General features: G+C 40.5%; 1 protein-coding gene across 1 annotated transcript in view; it reads right to left on the bottom strand.

Annotated features, from left to right (window-relative positions):
* Positions 1-1,409: 1,409 nt before the first annotated feature.
* The window catches only part of npas1 (neuronal PAS domain protein 1), a 54,010-nt gene continuing 34,174 nt past the window's right edge, over positions 1,410-21,245 (bottom strand). Inside the window, exons 4-11 of the mRNA XM_060898136.1 lie at positions 20,394-20,483; positions 16,319-16,493; positions 16,041-16,153; positions 13,804-14,000; positions 5,942-6,048; positions 5,323-5,470; positions 4,496-4,608; positions 1,410-2,891 (exon numbers count right to left, since the gene is read on the bottom strand). Coding sequence (XP_060754119.1) covers positions 1,933-2,891; positions 4,496-4,608; positions 5,323-5,470; positions 5,942-6,048; positions 13,804-14,000; positions 16,041-16,153; positions 16,319-16,493; positions 20,394-20,483 — 1,902 coding nt within the window. The 3' untranslated portion in view covers positions 1,410-1,932. The remainder of the gene's footprint in view (positions 2,892-4,495; positions 4,609-5,322; positions 5,471-5,941; positions 6,049-13,803; positions 14,001-16,040; positions 16,154-16,318; positions 16,494-20,393; positions 20,484-21,245) is intronic.

The following is a 21,245-nucleotide window of genomic DNA, read 5'->3' as shown; positions in this document are numbered from 1 at the left end:
GCATTTTTATTTTTATTTTATGCAAATTCAATAAATAAAAACTTTATATAAAATGTCTGACAAAATAATTTCTGCTTAGAATGTAAACAAATCGGTGAAGTGACAGGAGCAAATTGTGAAAAATGCTATAATAATAATTCTTGAAAAATAAAAAAAGATAGGTTAGGACAGGATAAGCGGCTATAGATGATGGATGGATGTTCTTACCATCAAATACTTTAATTTCATATTTTGTTGCTTTTTTTTGTTTTTTTTTAGGGTTTTGTTTTCAAGTAGTTTTTATTTCATCCTCGGTTCATTCAGCAACACACTTGGCCATTTTGTTTTTCCTCTACTCATGGTATATGAGCTGATATCCTAGTAGCAGTGTAGCCAATCAGAGTGCATGATTGCTCATATCCAGTGAATGTGGATAGAATGAATATTTTATATATATATATATATATATATATATATATATATATATATATATATATATATTCAGTACAGCTGGAATTTATTCTTATGTGAACATGGACCTTATAGATTCATTGAAATATAAAGAGGGGAAAAACACTCCACTCCAGGAATAGAGTTTATTATTTTTCATCTGTATTATCATTATAATAATCTTTACAGATTTTCATTTAATGTTGATACCATTGTGTTTTCACAAACATTTCAACATAAAAAGGTTAGATTCACAGTGATGGAAAAAGTTAAAGAGACCACAATCTCATGAAACATAGAACAAACGTGTGTGTCCTCCCTATACACACACACACACACACACACACTGATTCAATCAATCAATCAATCAATCAATCAATCAATCAATCAATCACTGACTCACTGATTCATTCACTCACATTTTCAATCAGTGATTCACTGACTCATGAACTGATTCACTCAAAACATAAGTAAAACACAAAGGCTTATCCTTTAGAGTGAAAACTTATGGCCATTTACATTTAAAAATGATTCTTTTGGCACAGACACAAAAAAATGATAGGATTTTTCATGTAAACCCTTTTGTTAACAAAGACTCTGTACGCAGAAGCTCAGTTGAACAGTGTAGTATGCCTTTTCTGAATGTTTTTAACTGTAAGGACCACCGAGGTCCATTCCCTTTTCAGTAATCACATCTTTACATTTGTTAATTTTTTTTTCAATTTGATATAAAACTTTTTATTGACCACAGCCTTATCAACTTCTTTTTTTCATATACTAGAGAAAGATGGAACGTGTGGTCATTAATGAAGTGCTATATGTTCAAAGCCAGACTCTTGAAAGTAAGTGCTTAGACATAATGGAGGATGATGAAAGACAGTGTCTTCACGCTCCCACCCAACTGACCCTAAATCCCTATAAGAGGTTAGTTAAAGATGACAGTATTTGTTCACGATTTGTGTATAGGGCTTTGGAGCCTTGCATGTATGCAGTCTTTAAATATCAAATATTTTAAATATGCTTGCACTGTTTGAAGTTATTCATTTCTTGTATGCTTATGAGAATAAGAGATTAATACTGCATGTTTTTGTAGAAAAAAAATACTAGTGTTTAAATCTGTAAAAGAGGTTTAGTCATGATTACTCCAGGAAGGGACTGTGCTTTCTTATTTCAGCCTAGGATTTTTTTTTCTTGTTTAGCAAATGTCCTGATATGCCTTTGCACTCAAAGGTTCCTTTCTTTAATTAAATGTAAATATTCCCTTCTGGTGTTTTCGATGAACATGTCTGTCCATGGATGATGATCTCCATTTGTACAATATGGCTTTTCCTGCATATCCAGAGAGAGGAAGACCTGTGCAAATGCATGAGCTACCTGGAAAGGATGCTGGGAAGACTGTATGACAAGCCTGCATCCCTTCCCTCTCATTTCCTTCAGTATTTTTTTTCCAGTGTTGTGCTACCTATCTCTTTCCTCTCTCTCTTATTTACAGTCTCTGTTTTCTCAGTCTTCATCTGTCCCTGCTGCTCCTCTCAATCCGTTCATGCAGAAGGGAAGGGATGGCGCGAAGGGAGGCTCTGAAGGAGAGAAGCCACTGAAGGGTGGTAGAGCAGTGATTCTCTGCAGGTGTGGAAAGAAAGTGGGTGATTTGGGTGCGTGGTCCAGGCGTGGCCCCTCAGTATGAGCAGTGGGCAGCTCTGCAGGGGCGTAGCGGATGGTGCTCGGAGCGTAAAGGCTCTGAGGCCCTGGAGGGCCAAGAGCGAGAGGGTGGAACAGTACACGCCCGGCTGCTCCACCTGCAGCTAATCTCTGAAGAAGCTCATAATCAGGTGTGCGGCCTCCATGGAGGGAACGATCTTCCCTGGGCAGGGGCGAAGCTGAGATGGGTGAGGGAGGGCTGAAAAGACCCTTAGCTGGAGCTTCTGTAGTGACTGATTCGGATTCTTGGGATGGAGGGCTGCTGCCATTTATACCCCTGGTGGGCTGGGTGTTGCTCCATCGCCCTCCAGTGACTGAACAAACTCCAGTGCTCAACATCTCCTGCTCAGTTTTAACATTAGAGCTGGCAGTACTGGTCACCACGCTCTTCAGCTGTTGGATTACAGCACGACCATTACGGATTTTCCCCACCTCACTGTTCTTCTTAGAGGCTCCCGCATCAGTCTTCAGCCTCTTGCTGTTGCCATTGTGCTCCCAATCATCTTCCTTGTCCTCCTCTTCCTCTTCTTCAACTTCACTGTCACTGGCTGAGTCCGAGGAGCCCGACAGGCTGTCCTCTCCATGTCGGAACACCTCGAGTCGTCTCCTTGTTTGTGGAGGTGTGTTTTCAGGGCTGGAATGATGAGGCCTCTTTCTCCTGTTATCTGATTGGTTAACAGTAGGGTGAGTGTATGAGTCTCTCCCTTTGCGCTCAGACTCATTTCTTCCAACTCCACTCTTCACTGGCTGGGCACCGTTTGGGCCTGGAAAGCAGACAGAATTTACATAATATAGACAAAATGCAGCGTTTATGTATACGATGTCTATTTTTAAAATAACATACAAAAGTTTGGACACCCCTACTCTTTCATAGGTTTTCTCTACATTATAGAACAATACTGAAGACATCAAAACTCTCATATAACATATGGAACATATATGGAATTATGTGGTAAACAAAAAAGTTTCATATTTTAGATTCTCCAAAGTATCCAGCATTTACCTTGATGATGCTTTGCACCCTATTGGCATTATCTTAACCAGCTTCATGAGGGAGTCACCTGGAATGCTTTTCAATTAATAGGTGCTTCATCAAAAGTTAATTAGTGCAACTTCTTGCCTTTGTAATGTGTTTGAGATCAAACAGTAAATAGTAAAGAATAAAAATACAGTAAATAGCCCTGTAACATAACTGTAGAAATCCATATTATGTCAAGAACCACTCAACTAAGTAAAGAGAAACAACATCCATCATTACTTTAAGACATGAAGTGACTTTTAATGAATAAAAATAAAGAAAAAAAGAACACTGAATTAGGAGGTGTGTCCAAACTTTTGATTGGTACTGTATATTCTTTATTTTCATATTATTCAGAGATAATATTCCGAGATTCAGAGATAAGCCAAATATAAAATCCTGCTGCTTTTCATGAAGAAACACAAAATGTATTTTTTATGACTAGCATCGAATTATATATATACACTAGTATATATGGTGACATTTGGTTAGTGGAACATTTAACAGATGTTTCTTCACTAAAAATGGTCAAATTAAATAAAAAAATGATATCAGTCCAAAATCTTAAGGATCTCTTTATAAATATGATGTAATTACGTATACTTCTTGCCTTTACTTCTTCATCATCATTTGTATTCTCAGAGCAGCTTTTGGCTTCTCTCTTTTGTAATATTTTCCCTCCAATATTAATTCTATGTTTTTCTAGATAAATTGTAAAATAGAGGCTCATTTTCCATTTTTCCACTCAGAAACCATGCAGGATGAAAACTTTTGTACTCAGCTGTAACATATGTACAGGCAGACACTTTTAAGCCTGGGCTGTTTTAGTAGATATATTTTTCAATATATTTCTCATGACTTTGGCAAAAAATAAGTTAATGTTATAAATAGGTTGTGTACATGTTACAGATGTACATGTTACATGCTATTGAACCAATGTGATTATGAAAGGTTTACACATATATATACTCCTTAAAATGTGCAAAAATATTCATTTGAAAATCTGTATCTGCGAAAACATTATTGAAAGCCAAATTTTTTTGTATCAGTACTGTTAAACCACAGCATTAATAGATAGAAGATAAACCCATATAATTTCAAGGTCTTGCAGTTTGTAAATGTTGGTTATTTCAAGGTCTTGCATTTGAGCCACATTAGGCACCTTAAAGGCAAGAAAGTAATGTAATTGGGTTGCACACAAACTCATAACCACTACACAAACCTGAGCTAGAAGGCCCTAGAAGTATTAATTATTCATTTTAAAATTAATTTTAATTTTTAAAATGATCATTTTTTAAAAGTATTTTTTAAATGGGTAGTTCATGCATATGCTTGTATTACACGCCATACCCTGTGCCTTTGGAGAGATATCACGAGTGGAAGTGCTTGCCCGAAGACGCTCAGCTTTCAGGGTTTCTGGGAGTTGTAGTAAATCCAGTGGCATGTCAGGCGTTTCTGTCCGACTGAGAGATGAGATATTATATATATAAAATATTATATTCACACAAACTGTACAGTATGAATACTTGTTTATTCTCTGCTTTGAATTATTATTTTGTTAGATGTGAACACTAGGTGACATCACCGGTGCCATTTTTGCTCCCACTCGATTAAACATGTTTAAATGACCCATTAGGGCTATAAGCAATGAATAGACAACAAGTATTTTTCTCCACAGTATACGCAAATGACAGGGCGGATTGAATCATGTTACTCCCCCACCCTGTCTCTCATCCACACTGTATACACACCTCCTTTCCATGCAGAAACACACTTAAAGCCCTTGTAAAGAGTGCTGCTCCAACAGGGTGCTATAGAAGTTAATTAGCTCTCATAATTACAGTGTTAATTAACTAAAACACCATTCAGCCAGAAAATCTTGACATCCATTTGGTGTAATTATATATCGCCAGCCCAATTATCATTGTAAGTCAGCCTGCTCGTCTGGTTATTGTCTGCTTTATGTGTATGTGTGTGTGCGTACGCATTTGTGATACACACACATTCACAGAGACAGAGGATCTAAGAGTTGTTTGAGCTTATTAGTTTTTTTTTTCAAGCATACACACACCCACACACACGAACGCAATGAGAGGGCAATCATTGACCCTCTTCTTAAATAAAATGGACACGGGGCAGACAAAAAAATCTCCCATGAAAGCCATTAGAGAGCTGACCTGAGTATGTAGTTGACCCAGATGACGTTGCGTTCATGGGGTGCTTTGTGGTTGATGGACACAGTGGCACATGACTGAACCCACAAATACCCGCCTCTCCTCTGCAACCAGCGGTAGTAACCAGTCACAACCTGACCCTTTCTCAGCACTGATGAAACACACACATTAACAAAAAGGGTAAGGGCACAAAAATCATACCAGAATGACAGAATTCAGTGAAAGCTACATGCAGCTCATAGTGGCTAGGGGGCGCTGCTGACAAAAATGCTGTTGACTATTTTACGCTTGCATGCTTCTCTTTTGGATTGCTTTGGATGATGAGTGAACTGAGAACATCTGACCTTTGTATAATCAAACTGTCCGTTTTTCCTTCATCTTCCGTTAGCCATCTACTTTTTCCCCCTATGCTCTGTTGTAATAACTTTCGTTTCCCATCTGTTAAATCCTGCACTGGGCCTCACAAAGACTTTCATTGATCTTTATGTTTGCTTTCCCTGTATTTTGTATTAGTTTCTAATTATAAGCTGTTGAGACTCAGGCAAATGTACAAAGAATAAACAAGGAAAAAAGAAGGGGAGGAAAAACAGATAGACAAAAAAAAACAGAAAGGGAGGCTCACAGTCTTCGTGGCTTTGCCTGATGGTGTCTAGATCTTCCACATGGATGAAGTGATAGCAGGTGTGTCCCACCACCTCAGCTGGGCTGAGATCCATATATTCTGAGATCCTGTGTTAAACACATTCAAACAAATGATAAATTAAAGGAACTGCAGAATAAATGAGTGGAGAAACACAAGGGTGCAGATCTTTGGGGGCATTTTATTTTGCCGCCAAGATTTGCATCCACTTCTCCACTGAGAGCCACTGTAAATCAATACAAAGTTCTTCTGACTGATCACCTTTATCCTACGAAGAAACCTTTCTATCCTGATCATAATGGTCACTTAAACAATCAATCCGCCCTCATCCACAAGACATAAGCTCCACTTAATGGCTTTAAGAGAATATAAATTATTTAAAGGTGCCATATTGTACCCCATTTCTACAAGTTGATACAGTTCCCTGAGGTCTTAATGAAATGTCTGTGGCATGCTTTGGTCAAAATACCACAAGGATAAAGCACCACAGCTCGTTTCACACCCTGTCTAAACCAGGGCTTTGAACCAGAATTTTTTTCCTATTGGTTCGTTCCGAACAGAAACGGAATTTTAACGTTTCCGGTTTTGGGTTCCACCATTAAATAGACGTTCCCGAACCGGTTAGAACAAAAAAATTTCGTTCCCGGAACGGTTAATTACGTTCCCTGTCAGCTGTTTAACAAATGGCTATAAAATTATGCCTCTGTCTCATCCAGCTTAAGCCAAATGTAGGCTAATTCTATTACAACCTTCATTAAATAAGACAAGAAATAATTCAAAACAATTATTATTTCAAATGTTGGCGATTTGGATTCTCAGTATGTCTTCCCATCTACACAAACAGAAAAAGTGCCAAAAATGAAAGATAATTTGTTTAGTGTGTTACCAAAGGCTAGTCAGGCCCTATACAGGGCTTTCCACAAGCGCCGGCTGCCGGCCATACAGCCGGCACACAATTAAGCCCAGCCGGCTACTTTAATGACTATTATTTTTGTAGCCCACAGGTTCTAAATATTAATTTTCGATTTTAATAAAATTAAATGTTTATCTAACGGACTGACAATGTCAAACTGAACCGCACTCATTTAAGTTGTGATTCGCGCTGTTTGTACCGATAATAACCACAAATTCCCCGCCGACTTCGCTGATCCGCGGCCCCGACATGCGGTGTGCGCGTGCGCGCACTCGGCGGAGGCAGTAGTGTGCGCGCGCGCACACTCGGTGGAGTTTATTTTGTGTTTAACACCCCCCCCCGGCTGGCTACTTATTTGTCATGGCTGGCTAGTATGAGCCTTAGTGGAAAGCCCTGTATGCATTGATAGGCTAACAGAGGTTAACGTCATTTAATGTTCGCGAGCCTCTCATTAACGTGGACAAATATATTGATATCGTGTTTGAAATTGACGGTTTTGAATAACGATAGACTGCAATATTTACCTCTTATTTAAGATGTGGAGACGTGATAGTAGTCCACCCTCCCGCTCTCTCCATTCAGTCAGCGAACGTCACACAGGAAGTGAACCCCAGCGGGTCATAGAAACTTGCGCAGGAGAAGAATGACTTTTTTATTTGTAGGCTACGGAAACTTTGAGGAACGAAATAAAAACCGGTATTAACTGGTTACCATTATTTTTAATAAGCGTTTCTGTTCCGGAACATAAAAAAAATAAAGTTTCTGGTTTCGTTTCTGTTCCATGTGAAATAGAAAAAGTTCCCGGTTTTCGTTTTCGTTCCTTGAACCGGTTCAAAGCCCTGGTCTAAACAGCCCTGCTCAAAATAGCTGATTTAAGAGCCTGTTACTTTAACTAATAATAAGCCACTGTTCACCCCGCCCTCCTTCCTCTGGCCAATCAGGTAACACTTTCCTCATGAATATATTCATTTGCAAAGGCAGTTCTCAAGACTTGAGTGGAGACACTCAGCTGATGGGGCAGCATAATTCTAATAAGCTCCACTTGTGACATAGACAGCGAAGACAAATCTGAATGGCTTGTTGAAGCGTGTTTCCTGAATAGGCAGCCCAAAAGAAACTAACTGTGTTGTCTTATTTCAGAGTTTGATGGGTTGGTCCAGATACTCCAGATACCCAAATGTATGTGCACAAGCACTGAAAAAGTGAGTATTTAATAAATGTCCCTTTTGAAGATCTCAAGCCAACTGAACACTATACAGTGGTGCTTGAAAGTTTGTGAACCCTTTAGAATTTTCTATATTTCTGCATAAATATGACCTAAAACATCATCAGATTTTCACACAAGTCCTAAAAGTAGATAAAGAGAACCCAGTTAAACAAATGAGACAAAAATATTATACTTGGTCATTTATTTATTGAGGAAAATGATCCAATATTACATACACCTGCGCATCAACGCCAGCAAGACAAAGGCGGTGGTGATCGATTTCAGAAGGACAGTTTCCCAAATTGCACCAGTGAACATCCAGGGTTTGGACATTGAGATTGTGGAGGAGTACAAATACCTGGGTGTTCACCTCAACAACAAACTGGACTGGACTAACAACACAGATGTCCTGTACAAGAAGGGCCAAAGTCGTCTTCACCTCTTGAGAAGACTGAGGTCTTTTGATGTGTGCAGGACACTGCTTAGGACTTTTTATGAGTCTGTGGTAGCATCAGCGATTTTCTACGCTGTGGTCTGCTGGGGCTGTGGAAGTTCAAAGAGGGACAGGAAGAAACTTAATAAACTGGTCAGAAGGGCTGGCTCAGTCTTGGACTGTCCTCTGGACTCCATTGAGGTGGTGGGTGAGAGGAGGATGTTAGCCAAGCTGACCTCAATCATGGATAACCCCCCTCTCACCCCCTACATGAGGCTGTGGGGGCTTTAAGCAGCTCTTTTAGTAGTAGACTGCTACACCCACGGTGTAAGAAGGAGAGATACCGCAGGTCATTCATACCTACTGCTGTCAGACTGTATAACACCCACAACTTGTAATGTAGCATCAATAACCTGTTTGTCATTATATTTGCACTACTTCACCACTACTACCTCTGCCATCTCTCATCGATGCAATTATTATGTGCAATAATATAGGCCTTAAACTATTTTTATGCATACTTATTATATATATATATATTATATATATATATATATATATATATATATATATATATATATATATATATATATATATATAATTTATGTATATATGTGCGTATATACAGAGTCTACCTGTAATGTGCAATTTTTCCGAGCCTCTCAATAAGACAATTTTTTTCTATACTTTTTCACGGTAGATAATGCAAATAGCCCTCTGTATTTAATCCTTCGTTTGTCTAATTTTTATTTCAGTTTTATTTGCTATCTGTTTGACTTTTTCTTGCTACTGTAACGTGAATTTCCCCAATGTGGGATGAATAAAGTGAATCTAATCTAATATCTGTGAGTGGCAAAAGTACGTGAACCTTTGCGTTCAGTATCTGGTGTGACCCCCTTGTGCAGCAATAACTGCAACTAAACGTTTCCGGTAACTGTTGATGAGTCCTGCACACCGGCTTGGAGGAATTTTAGCCCATTCCTCCGAACAGAACAGCTTCAACTCTGGGATGTTGGTGGGTTTCTTCACATGAACGGCTCGCTTCAGGTCCTTCCACAACATTTCGATTGGATTAAGGTCAGGACTTTGACTTGGCCATTCCAAAACATTAACTTTATTCTTCTTTAACCATTCTTTGGTAGAACGACTTGTGTGCTTAGGGTCGCTGTCTTGCTGCATGACCCACCTTCTCTTGAGATTCAGTTCATGGACAGATGTCCTGACATTTTCCTTTAGAATTTGCTGGTATAATTCAGAATTCATTGTTCCATCTATGATGGCAAGCCGTCCTGGCCCAGATGCAGCAAAACAGGCCCAAACCATGATACTACCACCACCATGTTTCACAGATGGGATAAGGTTCTTATGCTGGAATGCAGCGTTTTCCTTTCTGCAAACATAACGCTTCTCATTTAAACCAAAAAGTTCTATTTTGGTCTCATCTGTCCACAAAACATTTTTCCAATAGCCTTCTGGCTTGTCCACGTGATCTTTAGCAAACTGCAGACGAGCAGCAATGTTCTTTTTGGAGAGCAGTGGCTTTCTCCTTGCAACCCTGCCATACACACCATTGTTGTTCAGTGTTCTCCTGATGGTGGACTCGAACATTAAGATCAGCCAGTGTGAGAGAGGCCTTCAATTACTTAAAAGTTACCCTGGGGTCCTTTGTGACCTCACCGACTATTACATGCCTTGCTCTTGGAGTGATCTTTGTTGGTCGACCACTCTTGGGGAGGGTAACAATGGTCTTGAATTTCCTCCATTTGTACACAATCTGTCTGACTGTGGATTGGTGGAATCCAAACTCTAGAGATGGTTTTGTCAACCTTTTCTAGCCTGATGAGCATCAACAATGCTTTTTCTGAGGTCCTCAGAAATCTCCTTTGTTCGTGCCATGATACACTTCCACAAACATGTGTTGTGAAGATCAGACTTTGATAGATCCCTGTTCTTTAAATAAAACAGGGTGCCCACTCACACCTGATTGTCATCCCATTGATTGAAAACACCTGACTCTAATTTCACCTTCAAATTAACTGCTAATCCTAGAGGTTCACATACTTTTGCCACTCACAGATATGTAATATTGGATCATTTTCCTCAATAAATAAATGACCAAGTATACTATTTTTGTCTCATTTGTTTAACTGGGTTCTCTTTATCTACTTTTAGGACTTGTGTGAAAATCTGATGATGTTTTAGGTCATATTTATGCAGAAATATAGAAAATTCTAAAGGGTTCACAAACTTTCAAGCCCTACTGTAGAAGATTTTGGAGAAATGTGTTAGATGGGGCTCTCCATAACCATCACTGGAAACAAACTGAGGGAATATCTTTGAGAGGAATGGTGTTCATCCCACCAGTACACTTCCAGAGATGTGTAGAAACTATGCCAAAGTACCCTGAAGCTGTTCTTGGGGGCTCCTGGTGGCCCAACACATTACTAAGACACTTCATGCAGGTCTTTCCTTGAATTTCTCACTCATCTCTATTACTAACGCATAAGGTCAAAGACTTGATCCAAGAACACAGTAATTTAAATTCAACTAATTAACAACTGACTAGTCTCGACTCCTTGAGCAATTATGGTAAGATCCAAGCTGATTCAATGTTGGTCATCTACACAGAAAATTCCCAAGTGTTGTATTAACTATTTCCTGCAAGGTGACTTTTATTAACATTCTCGGCCAGCAGTTCTCCAAGCAGGGTCCAGGAACTCCCAGGGATGCATGGCATAAGCCAGGGGTCTGCAATTTTTTTTTTAATAATGATGACAATTTGCTGCTATCTATCTATACTACTTACACTACCTACAAAATTATTTCTCAAAGGTTTTAGTTAATAGTTCTTAGTGTCCTTATGTTCTTATGTTGGAACCCTCTTTTAAAAGGAAACACTCATCCTAAAAGTTCTATGTTAACCTTTATGGTTGGCCTAGTGGTTAGTGTGTCCACCTCTTGACTGGGAGATCATGAGTTCTATTCATGGTTGGGTCATACCAAAGACCATTATAAAAATAGTACCTACTGCCATCTGGTGAGGCATGCTGCAATACAGATGTGAGTAGGGAGTCAAACTCTTGTGGCAACCAGAGGACTGGCCCCCCACTGTAACCCTAGTTATGTAATAGGTGAGGGGCCGAGGACGACTGAAATGGAAAACGGTGCTGCCCGATGTGGCATGGGAAGGACTTTGATTGAACCTTTAAAGGAATACTCCAGAGTGAAATGCTTTTTAGGGCTATTTTCGCATGATTGGGAGTGCATACGTTGAGTTGGTAGCACAATCACATCAATCGGTTGTGTTTTGAGAAAGTTGTTTTTTGTGATTTAAACCGAAAGCGCTAACACAGCAGTGCGAGGGGCATGTCATTTCGCCGATACAAAACGCTGTTTTTAAAACCATTGCCAAGGTCCAAACAACATTACAGTTCACTGGAAGTGAGTACTGGGTTCCTACACACAAACCGAAGTGTCCCTGGCTCTGTAAGTGTACGGACAGATCGTCTAGAAGACTGAATACAAAACATGTACCTTCCCGAAAGTAGTTGTTCTCCAGACGCCATCTTCAGGGGACAGTCTGTAAAAATCGAATGCCGAGTGCAGAACTAAATCCTCTGGAAATGCACAATTTCGCAGCATTTTATGGAAACACAGCCTAGTGTTTAGTTCGAAATTAAAAGGAAACTGCATGCAACAACATTACTGTATAGTCCAAGCGGGTTGGAATTTTGAATGGGAGGTCATGTGATGCTACAAAATTGTGCATTTCCAGAGGATTTAGCTCTGCACTTGGCACTCGACTTTTACAGACTGTCCCCTGAAGATGGCGTCTGGAGAACAGCTACTTTCGGGAAGGTACATGTTTTGTATTCAGTCTTCTAGACGATCTGTCCGTACACTTACAGAGCCAGGGACACTTCGGTTTGTGTGTAGGAACCCTGTACTCACTTCCACTGAACTGTAATGTTGTTTGGACCTTGGCAATGGTTTTAAAAACAGCGTTTTCTTTCGGCGAAATGACATGCCCCTCGCACTGCCATGTTAGCGCTTTCAGTTTAAATCACAAAAAAACAACTTTCTCAAAACACAACCGATTGACGTGATTGTGCTACCAACTCAACGTATGCACTCCCAATCATGCAAAAATAGCCCTAAAAAGCATTTCACTCCGGAGTATTCCTTTAAAGGTTACCCTAGAGCCACAAACCAAAAACGTTTACATTTTTAGATCTAGATTTAAATATAATTACTAGTATATTATATTACTTAGTATTTTTATAGTTGTAAATATTATTTAAATTAATGCCAGTTTAGAACTCATCTCATCTCATTATCTCTAGCCGCTTTATCCTTCTACAGGGTCGCAGGCAAGCTGGAGCCTATCCCAGTTGACTACGGGCAAAAGGCAGGGTACACCCTGGACAAGTCGCCAGGTCATCACAGGGCTGACACATAGACACAGACAACCATTCACACTCACATTCACACCTACGGTCAATTTAGAGTCACCAGTTAACCTAACCTGCATGTCTTTGGACTGTGGGGGAAACCGGAGCACCCGGAGGAAACCCACGCGGACACGGGGAGAACATGCAAACTCCGCACAGAAAGGCCCTCGCCGGCCACGGGGCTCGAACCCAGGACCTTCTTGCTGTGAGGCGACAGCGCTAACCACTACACCACCGTGCCGCCCCCAGTTTAGAACTAAAAAACATAATTTTTTAAAGCTTAAAAACAAGAAAAAAACATCAACTTGAATCTATCTGCAGTTTTTATTTTGACTTGGAAAAATGATATTAATGTGCTGCAGAATTAAAAAAAAAACCCATCTGAACACAGAGTAACTGGTTTTGGTTTTGTATGTGCTCTTATGGCTCCAGTAAATAAATACAAAAGAAACCCTGGGTACAAAAAGGCTGATAAAGGTTTTAATTCACCACTAAAGACTTCACTGTGCATATTATGCATTTCTGAGAATGTCATTTGATGAATTTATTGAACTGGTAAGAAATAGTGTTTAAGAATTAACAATTGTCGATTGTGCAGATATCAAGGTTAAGGTTGTGTGCCTCATGGGAGTTTCCAGTGCTTCTGAGCGAGCAAAAATCTCCATGTTAGCACTGTTAATTTAGGACATGCTCTCAGGCCAACGGACTTTGTGTTTGTAAAGAAAATTCATGCATTAGATCTATAAAAGCTAATGTAGAAATCTAATATAAAGTTTCACAGCCATTTCGAGTAAAGACGGATCAGTGTTCACTGTGTGGTTTGGTGAGACAATACTGTACCTGTTCTCACAGTAGGTGATCTGAAGATCCATGTTGACCCGAAACACGAACATGTGACTCTCCATGCGCACCTCATTAAGAGTGGAGGGCGGGAGTGTGTGAGCAAGAGCGACCAATCCCATTGGCCGGTGGAGTGAGCGTGAAGAGCCTGGGACCAGAGCTGGCCGACAGCGAATCCGGCCAGTAACGTGGATCACCTGGCAGGAAGTTAAATGAGAAGAACTGTTAGCATAAATAATTATAACAAAATTGAGAACACTACCACACTAGGACAAAAAGCAATGTTTGAGAATATTGCACATTAGTTGTTTTTGAAATAATTTGGTTTAATAGTTTAAATTACTAATAGCAATCCAACAATACTGTCAGGAATAAAGCACAACAGGAACATTGTTAACTCAACAACAAGGTGGTGTGATGTGAACTAACAAAGTGGAGTTACTGTTACCACCCTAAAGTTGTTCATTTTCTTATAACAGCATGTCCTCACTTATTTATTATTATTTAAATAATGACACATTAAACCTTTTTCCCCACATGTAGTTACATTTAAATAATACTGGCTGGCGTTGAGTGGTATATCAGATATATTCCATTCACCCAGCATGATATTGAACGAGTTGAAGACAAGTTCACTATCATGCTAGCTGAAGAGAATCTGATATACCATGAAAAAAGCCATTATTATTATTATTATTATTACTATACATACACATTCTGGCAGCACAGTGGTGTAGTGGTTAGCGCTGTCGCCTCACAGCAAGAAGGTCCGGGTTCGAGCCCCGTGGCCGGCGAGGGCCTTTCTGTGCGGAGTTTGCATGTTGTCCGCGTGGGTTTCCTCCGGGTGCTCCGGTTTCCCCCACAGTCCAAAGACATGCAGGTTAGGTTAACTGGTGACTCTAAATTGACCGTAGGTGTGAATGTGAGTGTGAATGGTTGTCTGTGTCTATGTGTCAGCCCTGTGATGACCTGGCGACTTGTCCAGGGTGTACCCCGCCTTTCGCCCGTAGTCAGCTGGGATAGGCTCCAGCTTGCCTGCGACCCTGTAGAACAGGATAAAGCGGCTAGAGATAATGAGATGAGATACACATTCCTTTTGGGTGTTCAACGTGTCTTTCTCTTTCAAAATTCTCTTACAAAATCTTCTGTATTTAACGAAGCAAACCTGGTGGCCATGTTTCTTTACAAATTGTCACAGTCACTCGTTAGTGCAGAAGTTTTATGTCTCCGACGTGTGACATCATGTTGTCTTGACAACCATGCAATAACATAAACCATATTCAACGCTCATTCTCCATTGGGTAGAGTGATGTAATACACGTAGGATAAGCAATATGCTAACAAAATTTCATGCTATCAAACCAAATGAATGAAACCCGCTAGAAGGGAATAAAATACATTTTTATTCCATCAAAAAAAGTGTCCTGTATAATAATTAATAATACTGAATGTCCACAAAACAAAGTAATTCCTGTTCTGTAATAAACAGTTTTGTCCTTCACCAGCTTTTCTTTCTTTCTCTCTCTTGAAGTTAATAAGTAAATCTTCTTCTCATGATACCGAGAAAACAGAAAGCACAAAGTGCCAGAAAACCTACTGTCTGTTATAAAGCGCTGACACTGGAGACTCCTTCCATAAATGTCACATAAACAACTCTTTACAGAAAGATTCGCCATATCTATAATTATATGTATTTATTTGTTACATAATAGCAAAAATATTCATTTCATCCATTAATTATTTGCATTAAATTTGTAGAACGTCCACCATACAAGTCTATGTGATTGAGTAGTTTCCATAGAAACAATAATGTATTACAGAAACCACATTAATATAAACCTGTCAGAGCTGCTGTTATAGAAAATTCATCAGCACCAATGAGATTCACGAATTCAGCAATGCTGTGATATAAATCTAATTATCTAGATATTACTTGTTTTGTTGGAAATGAAATCAACTTTAAAGTCTTTTTTTTCTGATTTACTCGCTGAGCAGTTACTTAAGAATATTTGGCCATAATCTAGATCCTGGTTATAAACGCCCTCAGTATGGATGGTTTTACCTGTCACTCCTGACTCACTTGACTGCATAAAGAAAACACATGAAGTGCAATACATGGCCTTCCCATAACCTGAACAGAGATCCACTGTGAGTAAAGGCAGGATAGCTCTTAATGAAATGATCTTAAGACCACAGTGGTTTTGGGAAACTGGGGCTGTATGAGAGCTTAGACTCACCTTATAACCAGAGGATTTGACATGTAGGCCACGCTTAGTAAGGGTGGATTTCATCCGGACAAAGAAACCTCGCTCTGCTTGTTCATCTCCGGATGACAGTGGACTGGAGGGGGCTGCAGGAGAAATCACAGAAGAGTATATCATTGCACACACATGCACAAAAATATCACCTGTGAACAATATGTCTGTCTTACAGCTTTACTGAGATATTGACTGTAATGAGTACATCTACTTATAAATATACAAAACAACAAACGAACATATAATGATAAGGTTACCTGGTTCCGGTGTGCCAGCCAATGAGGATGTGGAAGCAGAACTTGAAGCACTTTCCTGGGCAGTCTGACAGCCCGCCTCTGTGCGGAGGTGTGGCTTAATTCCCAGTCGCTCTGCCATCTCCACATGGTCTGCAGGATGGATGTAGTCAAATACACTACTGCCAGTTAATTCCACCTAAACACATACACACACACACGGTGAGTTCACAGAGCATCAAAACATCTCATCTCATTATCTCTAGCCGCTTTATCCTGTTCTACAGGGTCGCAGGCAAGCTGGAGCCTATCCCAGCTGACTACGGGCGAAAGGCGGGGTACACCCTGGACAAGTCGCCAGGTCATCACAGGGCTGACACATAGACACAGACAACCATTCACACTCACATTCACACCTACGCTCAATTTAGAGTCACCAGTTAACCTAACCTGCATGTCTTTGGACTGTGGGGGAAACCGGAGCACCCGGAGGAAACCCACGCAGACACGGGGAGAACATGCAAACTCCACACAGAAAGGCCCTTGCCAGCCACGGGGCTCGAACCCAGAACCTTCTTGCTGTGAGACGACAGCGCTAACAACTACACCACCGTGCCGCCGCATCAAAACATTATGTTCACATTGCCAACCTGTTATTGTATACTTCCTTTAATGTCAATGTTCTTTCTCTATATTCATCTGTGACCTGTTTTAAGAACACTTGTCTGGCACTGGCTGGATTTCTTGTAAAATCTTGTTAAAGGTCGTTGCATTTTGTATTTTGGGTACGAGTACAAGAGACTGCTGAGTTTGCAAAACCCATCAGTGTTTCGGTTCTTAATACCCTCAGACCATTACAACCTGGCACTGCCTATCATAGCCCATTCTGAGACACAAATCTCTCTCATTTGTCAAGTCACAGTGTCTTGAACCTCAAAAAATGTTTTCATGTTATATAGTATTGTGCAAAAGTCTTAGGCACCCTATTTTTTCATACAAACTTTATAGATTTCTATTTTATGACTAATACATTATCGAGTCAGTACAAAAAAATTTAGAGTTCCAAATGTTCATTTTCCAGCACAAAATTAAATGTTATAGAAAAAAAATGTTTGTATCTGAGCAGCATATTACATAAGAGACCACTTTTCATCTCATCTCATTATCTCTAGCCGCTTTATCCTGTTCTACAGGGTCGCAGGCAAGCTGGAGCCTATCCCAGCTGACTACGGGCGAGAGGCGGGGTACACCCTGGACAAGTCGCCAGGTCATCACAGGGCTGACACACAGAGACAAACAAACATTCATACTCATGGTCAATTTAGAGCCACCAATTAGCCTAACCTGCATGTCTTTGGACTGTGGGGGAAACTGGAGCACCCGGAGGAAACCCACACAGACACAGGGAGAACATGCAAACTCGAAAGGCCCTCACCGGTCGTGAACCCGGAACCTTCTTGCTGTGAGGCGACAGTGCTAACCACTACGCCGCCCAAAATAAACATATTTCCAATAGTAAATGTTTACAAAAACATTGTCACATAAAAGTCCTATTAATTAATATCCGTATTTTTATACTGTTTTAAGAATTGACTCAAACTGCTGAACTCATATTCATACACAAACAAGCATACACAAACAAGCACATACACACACACTCACATGGTTAAGCTGGAGTGACAACTAACATCAGAAAGATAAAAGCAACCTCTCACATAAATCATTAACCACACCATAGCATGACCTCCATGTAATATTCTATTTGCTGCACATTACAAAATGTATAAGGAAAGTCAAAGTGCATAATAACTCAGGGTTCTTGCACTTTTCTATAATATCAGCTTGACAGCACTGAACTAAAATCAGCTCCCAAAATCCAAAGCATTCTCCCATCCTATTTCTGTCTACTGCAAAGCGTAATGCTTCAAAAGTTTAAGATAAGAGTAAGATTATGATAAAAGTCACACTTTTGTCGATTCCCTTTCCTTTCTGGATCTATTAAAAAAAAAATCCAAATGGCATAGGTCAGATTTCATTCCATCTTGATAAAAAGCCAGTCTCTCCCTCACACCCTTGTCTGCGGGACATACCCATTTATTATAGGATTAGATCCATTTACTGAAGGATTTTATAGGATTTTCCGCCGGCCTTCAAGGACACTAATGCCCGCGAAAAAAAGGAGCTGGTTGGGTGAAATCGGACAAGGAAAAAGAAAGAAAGAGAGAGAAAAAAGTGGTAGGGGAGGAGTGGGTGTCTGAGACGGATAACAGTTGTGGAAGTGTGTGTTCACTAATTGAGAGGTAAAATGGTGGAGGTACGTCATAGAGACAGTGGGCATGAGAAACCTGATTTGGAAGACTTAATATGGTCCACTCCGCCTTTGAGAAGGTAGTTTAGGTGTAGATTCTGGAAGGTTCTGTGTCTCAGTGGTGCAGTTAAAGAGACTGGCGTTCACAGATGGAGCGACAGAGAAAGAGAGAGGATGAGAGGAAGACAGGGTGATGTAACAGACACAATAGGAAATAAAGGACGAGGGAAAAGGCTTTAGTTAGTGTAAGAGGAATAAGAAGAGAAAAGAGAAAGCGGCAGTGGTGATGGGGTTGGGTTAGAATGGTGGGGGGGGGACATGATATAAATAATAGCAGTGTCTTTAATATGTATGAGGCGTCCGGGCAGTCGTCCACAACACACTTTCAGTCTGGCGCTGACTGATGGGGGAGAGATGGAGGGTGAGAGAGATAGAAAGACAGGGGTGTGAGAGAGAGAGGAGAGGAAGAGGAGAGGAGAGGAAGACGAGAGGAGAAGAGGGAGAAGGTGCCGCATACTAACCAGGCCCAGATCAATTCCCCACCCTGTCCAGCCTGCTCCACCTCCCTGGCATGGCTGAGAAGAGATGCAAAAAGAGCAGTAGCTCAGCTCCAGACCCCCACCTTCCCCACTTTATACCTCTGAACCTTTTTCTTGGAGCTTGTCCACCTCTGTACCTCATTCTTGGAGCTCCAAGAGCAGGCAAATTATCTCCACAGGCAGAAGAGGACACGGCCTGGAGCTGAAGGGGCCTGACCTGGCCTGATCTGCCTAAGGAACCCTATGGGTTAGTAAAAGGTCAATGGGGATTAACCAAGAGTAGGGGCAGTATACAAGGCTTCAGGCTTACTGATGATCAATTTAGGTCTACAACTCAAACAGATCCTACATGGATTGATGTCTGAGCTTGTTGTTTGTCATTCTGTCTCATCTTGACGTGTCGGGCAGAAATACCGATGAGGGATTGCCATGTTTGAGAAGAGTGGCGCATTCATTTTGAGCCATCTGCACATGGATAATGGGGGGGGGGGGGGGGGGGGGGGGGGGCTTATTCTATTAATGCATTCTGCTCTTGCAGATGTCCAGACTCAATGTGCTGTTAGAAACATAAACAAACCAACCAAACCATGGCACAGCTATAAACTGCCATGGTCCCAAAACCCAGCTGAGTAATCTTCTATCAACTGGATGACCTACACATATTACTAAAACAAAAGCACAGGGAAAAAGCCAAATCAGTGAGCCATTCTTTCTTTTACGCCCACTCAATAAGTTCTCTCTGAGCAATCACTTATTTTTTCCCCCTCTACACTATTCAATCCCTCCTCCTACACATATCTGTTTTCCCTCGCTGGCTCTCCATATTTCTCACTATCTGTTTTCCCATCCCCCTCATAGACTCTGTGTGTGTGTGTGTGTGTGTGTGTGTGTTTCAACATCTCACAATCAATGCAGCTTTTAAGATGCCTATCGATTTGCTCCTGAGACAGACCCCAGCTCGCTGGGGCAACACTTTGATTGCTGTGCGAGTAATTACTGTTATTATTTATGCATCTGGGCGAAATGGCAGGACTTAACATTCCCTGTACAAGAGGCCACAGGCAATCAAAGGAGGTGAGCACCTGGTGAGCGAGCAGTGAGAGAGAGAGAGAGAGAGAGAGGGAGCACGCAGGGACAAAGATATTTCTTAAGGTATATTTCCTTCTCTCTTTTGCACAAAACCCTATGAATAACAGATACACATGCACAAGTGTTAAAAAGACAGCCATTTGTGTGTGTACGTGTGTCTAACCTGTGAGAGGCCCAAGTAAATCGACACCGTCTCAGAAATGTAGAGGAAACGGCCTTCTTGACTGACCACAAAGACAAACCCATCCAGAGACTGCAGAAAAAAAAATGAGAATAAGATTTTATTTCTTGCAAAACACTCCAGACGTAAATAAAGACCAAAATGAACACTGACCATGTGATCCGATTCAGGAATAAACACAAGTCCAAATGTTTCTTACTACACCAAATAAGCCCCAGGTTTTATTTCTTTTGAATATAAGCAAAAATAGAGTCATTTTTATAATTATACATTATACAATAATCTTTAATTAAAAGAAAAAAACACCAGAGGCCAATACATCTGATGTATCTCATGTGCCAGACTAATCATCAGACATTAATCCGCCCCACACTGCAATCTGCTCAGAGAAGTGGCAGTAAGCACGGCGGTGTGTGACTCAAATAAAAAAACCTGAAAGGTATACAGCCACCCCATTAAGAGACTCCTTCAAAGAATAATATTATTCGTAATAACAAGCATCCACAAGTGAACAAGGAAGGTGGCTACTTTGTTGGAGAATGACTGCTGTTTTGGCGGCGACTCTTGAAGTGGCGGTAATTTATGCATAGGACTCGTTCGCTATGCAAATGAGAGTGGTCAGGAATTGTGGGATAGGCGAGCTGCCTTGAACCGCATGATAAAAAAAAATAAAGAGCAATTATGTAGTTATTAGTGACAGAGGACACAGAGGAGAAAAGAAGAGGCACTTTTTTTTCCTTTTTTTTTTTTTTTTGCTTCCTGAAGCGTTAATTTGATTTCTGTGGGGTCTCTGCTGCATGTCCTTTGGTAGACGTTATGCTTTTGTTTTCATTT

The sequence above is a fragment of the Neoarius graeffei genome, chromosome 17 (genome assembly GCF_027579695.1).
Source record: "Neoarius graeffei isolate fNeoGra1 chromosome 17, fNeoGra1.pri, whole genome shotgun sequence".
Classification (NCBI taxonomy): Eukaryota; Metazoa; Chordata; class Actinopteri; order Siluriformes; family Ariidae; genus Neoarius; species Neoarius graeffei.
The sequence above is the reverse complement of the archived record's forward strand: the minus strand, read 5'-3'. Positions and strand labels throughout refer to the sequence as shown.